The 5,511-nt window shown below is 36.2% G+C and overlaps 1 protein-coding gene and 1 long non-coding RNA gene across 2 annotated transcripts; one reads left to right on the top strand and one right to left on the bottom strand.

Annotated features, from left to right (window-relative positions):
- Nucleotides 1-279: 279 nt before the first annotated feature.
- On the top strand, nucleotides 280-756 carry LOC104609693 (S-protein homolog 24-like). Its single transcript, XM_010276065.2, has one exon. The coding sequence runs from the start codon at nucleotides 280-282 to the stop codon at nucleotides 754-756; it is 477 nt and encodes a 158-aa protein (XP_010274367.2).
- A 1,747-nt stretch (nucleotides 757-2,503) lies between these two features.
- LOC148803032 (uncharacterized) lies at nucleotides 2,504-4,176 on the bottom strand. Its single transcript, XR_016085737.1, has 3 exons — nucleotides 3,611-4,176; nucleotides 3,193-3,414; nucleotides 2,504-2,723 (listed from the first exon to the last, which is right to left on the bottom strand). It is a non-coding gene; the product is annotated as an uncharacterized LOC148803032 (long non-coding RNA).
- Between the last annotated feature and the right edge of the window lie 1,335 nt (nucleotides 4,177-5,511).

Raw genomic sequence — 5,511 nt, 5'->3', positions numbered from 1 at the left:
TGGAGTCAAGTCTGCAAGTTTAAAGAGTGATGATCCAGAGAGAAGGGTCACTCTGGGTAAACTCTGTGAGCCCTAACGTGCCAGCTCTCATTGGCTTAAAAGTTCTACAGCTAACCAGTGATGAACAAGCTATGATTCACTCAGCGTAGCCACTCCTACTGGTTCATCACACTCTATTAAAAGGGGTTAACTCTCTTCTTCCCTCCCACATTAATTATTCTCATCAGTTATATATATACCAACGTTGAACAACATTAACAGCATATCAAGAGATCCGAAATGGGTACTCAGTTTCGCTGGAGCTTCATGCATGTGGTAGCCATGGCGCTGATAGTGCTCAATTTGAGCCATTCATCAATGGTGGTATCAGGAGCTTACTACAAAGAAATTCATGTGATATTGATCAACATGTTGGAGCCTGGGAAGAACCTCCACGTTCACTGCAAATCGAAGGATGACGATTTGGGTGACCACGTCATCGGTTATAACCAGAACTATACTTGGAGTTTTCATGACAACCTGTTCGACACAACACTCTTCTGGTGTGGGATGGATTGGACAAGGACAGGAGGGTCTACTGTAAGCGGTAGCTTCGAAATATACCATGCAAAAAGGGATTTATATCGATGCAGCAGTTATTGTACCTGGGCGATCATGAAAGCTGGCCTTTATTCTTTCAATAGGGCTACGGGTGAATGGGAATATTTCTTCGGCTGGCCTTCGATGATTAGTAAAGGGTCCGACATGAAGCCATAAAATTTCTGTCTCAAAACATGAATAAAAGGGTTTTTCTTTTCCCCTGCAATTGTTTAGTTTAGATTTAGTACATTTGAATGTTTTGATGGCTTTGTTCTTGGTTGTGACATGACCCCTTTTACTTCTCAAAGCTTCGTCTTTGGATTTCTGACCAGGTTTAGGTTTAGTAGGTTTAGGGTTTGTTGTTATTGTTATTATTTTATAACTGGGTTTGAACTTTCAATATCTAAGCGAATAATTAATCATGGTCCTTGCAAACTATTGGATGGGTTCATGCGCATCTTTGCTCATTGAATTCAAAATTTTGTTATTAAATTAAGGATATAAATTGCTGAAATCACCCCTGAAGTTTCTGACCTTTACTAAACCTTCCCTGAAGTTTGATAATTGCATTCACCTCTCCTGAACTTTTTAATATAATTGCAAGTAGACCAATGCAAGCTTTATAAACAACAAAAAATTTAGAATTTTAAAGATGCAGCTTTACCTTTGAAAGATTGATATGAAGACAAATTTGGAACAAAAATTCAATTTTAGATAAGAGATTGGAAAGGGACTGGCAATTCATAGGAAGAGAAAATTTGGAAAACAAACATTCTGGTGAAAAAATAATGGCACGAGTATTTTGGACATTTTCATGCCTCTTTTTAGAGGTTTCTAACAAAGGGGGTCTACTTGTAACTATGTTAGGATGTTCAGGGGAGGTGATTGACTGATTGCATTTATCAATTTTAAGGGAGGTTTCAGCAATGGTCAGAAACTTCAAAGGAGGTTTCAGTAATTTACCCTTAAAGTAAAGCCAAGTTTGGTATTATACCAAAACATTCTTGGAAAGTTTATTGTTTTTTTAAAGGGTGAATTATATATTACTACCCTGTACTTTGGGGGTAGTGGTAATTTCCCTCTTGAACTATCATTAATTTGCAATAAAGGCCCCCCTGAACTTTCAGATTCTAATAGACTCCCTTTGTATTCTTTCAATTGTTAACTTTGAAAAATATTCTCATGCGGCTGTTTAAATTTTCTAAATCTCCAAACAACCTTTTTTTTCTAGCAATTTTTAAAACAAATTTTGGGGTTCAGTTGAGCATTTTCTTTTTCAATTTCCATTTTTTTATGTTTTTTTTTTTTTGTAATAACTTTCCCCTTGACTCCTTTTTCCCCAAAGTGCTGGTTGTGGGATTCAATTCTGCATCAACACTAGAATATACCAGCTAACACACCAATTAGCCAACTCTCGGTTGATCATTTATTAATGATTTATTTAGTTGATATCAATTGCATGTTGTGTCACTACAAGAAAAATGACTTTTAGCGGGAATCCCTAAAACTGCCGTTAGAGACTTTATCGGTAGTCGGCAAACTGCCGCTAAAAAAACTGTCACTAGACGCTCTAGTGGCAGTTTTTATGGCTGCTGGTATAAATTTTAAACGGCCGTCGCGGCTGCCACTATTACTGGTGAGACAACTGCAAAAAGGTTTTTTAGCAGCAGTTGTGACTATTGCTAAATCTGACTTGGCTGCCGCTAAAAAGTTGGTGTGTGTAGCGGCAGCCATGAACTTCTTTGGCGGCCGTCGCGACTGCCTCTAAAAGTATAATTTTTTTTTCAAATAAACTATTTTTTTTTATTTTTTTCTAATTTTCTTCAAATTACCTGTTTTCTCTTCTTTGTATTCATTTAAATTGAAATAAAATATGAAAATAAAAAAAACATCAATTACAAATAAAATTAAAAAAAATTCTCCATTCAAAATATTTGAATCACAAATACATTTTAATTTCAATTTGATAAATTCTTGGCTTGTACAAGAATTTCTTTTCTCTGTACTTTTCAATTTCTCCATATTCTCAGCTTTTGCTGCTTTTCAATTTCTTTTCTCTGTTTCACTCTGCCGTAGTAGGCCTACAAGTTCATTCAATTGCTCTTTCATCTCCAAGTTCAATTTCCTTCTCCCACAACTGGCACCTGATGGCACACAAACCAAAACATAAGAATTTGAACAGGGAATACGAAATTGGCATCAAACATACAGAAAAGAACTAACTTTTCACTGCTAATTTCAGTTACAGAACTCATCTTTATTCATAAAAGATACCTAATATGCATCTCATGTTCCCTTGTACCCCAAAAAGGAATGTATCTTCCCCAAGTAATTAAGTCAAGAAATAATCCATTTCTTCTATTTTATTTTGTAATTTGATTTTTTTCTTTTTATAGTTTTGTATGATGGAATTTCCTATAAACATGATCAATTTTAATCCATTTGGTAGAGTTTCTAATCATCCATTAGGCGTTGAGTGTACCTAGATCAGTATATCAGTTCTCAGGTCAATTTCAATTTTGGGGACAATGGTATGACAATCATATTAAAGTCCAGAGGACCAACAAATTGATCTGAAGTAATTGAGATCAATACTAGATAAGAAATGAACACCTTGCATCTGCAGCTGCATTAAACATGTACCGAAGCAAGCTCTTTGCATCCCCCATTGTTCGCAATTGATTCAAACGTCCTCGGCTTGTAAATGCACGCTCCCTCTCTTCTGCCTCTGAAAGTTGTGATGCCATTGCTACAAGTGTATTGGAAGAAATACCCAGCATGTTTTCAAGTGAAGCAATTCTTGCCATTCTTGCATTTGGTAACATGGAGGACACTCTGAGCAAACAGAAACAAGGAAAGACCAGTTCAAATGTACTGATAAAAAAAAAGACTCATTTCAAATGAAGCATTCTACTCCATTCAAGCAACTTGTCATTTTAGAAGTTCCACAGTATCTTCTCCATTAACTCCCACATAACGAAAAGAATAGATTTGAAGTAGATCTAAAAGATGACTTTCCTCATCTGGATACCTTGAATATCCATTATTTCCTTTTGGAGGAGTGAGGCCCTTTGAAGCAAACCCATCAACTTGCTTCAATACAGCTAATTCTTCAGCTAGGGCAGCTCGCCTGGAGAGAGTAAATTACACAACTGAGACATTCAAAGGATGTTCAGTTAAATTTACCAAATAGTGGAAATACTTAGGTGTGAATGGTTGTGCATTTAAGGTTTAGGGGGATAGAGATTTGGAGAATTAGTTCAGAAATGAATGCTTAAAACTTTCAATTAATGCAAGTTTAATGAAAACTTTCAATTGAAAAAGAAAGGGTCATAAAAAGATATGACTGTAAATTATGATATAAATCAGCAACATGATCATCAGGGGGACAGTAACTCCCATTTGTGAACTTCCGACAACAACCAAATGCTTCTGGAGATAACCCAACAAGAAAGTCATCAAGCCACGAAGCAGCTGACTTAGCAATGTAGCTTGATTGTAGAACCGAGGATGCTCTTGCTATCTGCAGAAACAAGAAATGCTCAGAAGCATTCATTTATAAGCACTAAAATATATTGGATGAAAATTTTTATCACAGAGCAAGTTATCAGATGACTTTTATGTACAACTAACCTAAACAGATTTGATCAGGTGTAGGATTCAAACTCAGCATGATAAACAAATCTAAGGTTAGCCTCTAATACAACTTTAAGTAAAAAAAAATTACCAAGTTGACTTTTTGTTATCATGATGTACAGAAGTTCTCTAAGCTCCAATTATTAATATGTTTTTCTATTTAATTTAGGTTCTGTCAAGTAAGACAGAGTGAAGTCCTGAAGCAGTTTGGAGTCCCGTGTACCTTATTTATAGATGCTTGCCAACCATATACATGTCCCAACATTGATATAAAGATGCATAAGATAAAATATCCCAAGCATCAAACAAAAACCGTTTGTTCAAGCTCAATCAAGAATTCTTTCAGAGACATGCTTGCCAACCATATACATGTCTAGTCCACATGGTCAAGAAGGCTTCCAAAGTGTAATTTATAGTTATACAACCTAGATAGCAATACCTGATTTGGAAAAAATGGAGCACATATTGTGATTAAGATGAGAATACCTGACATCTTCTTTCATTTGTCTCCAAGGGCCCTTGCAACATCAGTTGAGGAAATTCTAGGATTAGTTTTCTTTATATTCTGCCAATGTACAATCAGACAGGTCATGTTCAATGTTGTTGGAATTCGGAAGAGATAAAAGAAGCATAAGTAAAACAGAACATATCCAGACAACAATACTACTATATAAATATGAGGTTTGGCTATGATACCAAAAATACATGATACCGGAAAGGTGTGAAAGGAAATGTTGGTTGGAGCACATATAAATATAGGAGTGGGTAGAGTTGTTGTGGGTATAGGAAATCCTTACAGTTTACACCAGAAAATGTTTAGTATCATTTTCATGATGGTTTCTGTTGCTGCAACCAATGGAAGTCCAGGCTAGAGTTGAATTCATAGGTTGGAGCCCAAGCCCCAAGCTATAAGCTTAGCTCATTTAAGCAAGACAGCCCACACTCAAGTCATTTTCAGTTGGGGCTTTAGATATTGCATTAAGGAATGCTAATCCTACTCTAAGAGAGTAGGAATGATTCCATTTACAGCATGTGTTCAGTTCAAGGTGAACCCATTGCTTTGCAAGCATTCATGTAAGGGCTCTCTAATTCTATAACACCCTGTAGTACGGACAATGCCCTAAATGGGAAAATGTAAGGCATAAGTTTGGTTGGTCATCCCGCCATATAGTGCACCCTAACTTTCACATAAGAGATGCCTTTAATTTAGAGGACTGGTCATTAGGGCATATCCCAATTTTGATATATTTGTCATAGCCTATAATCCAGTAGTCGAGATGGTATGGTCAGTGGGCC

The sequence above is a fragment of the Nelumbo nucifera genome, chromosome 1 (genome assembly GCF_055504915.1).
Source record: "Nelumbo nucifera cultivar China Antique chromosome 1, China Antique-T2T, whole genome shotgun sequence".
In the NCBI taxonomy this organism is placed as follows: Eukaryota; Viridiplantae; Streptophyta; class Magnoliopsida; order Proteales; family Nelumbonaceae; genus Nelumbo; species Nelumbo nucifera.
This window is presented reverse-complemented; position numbering and strand designations above follow the sequence as displayed.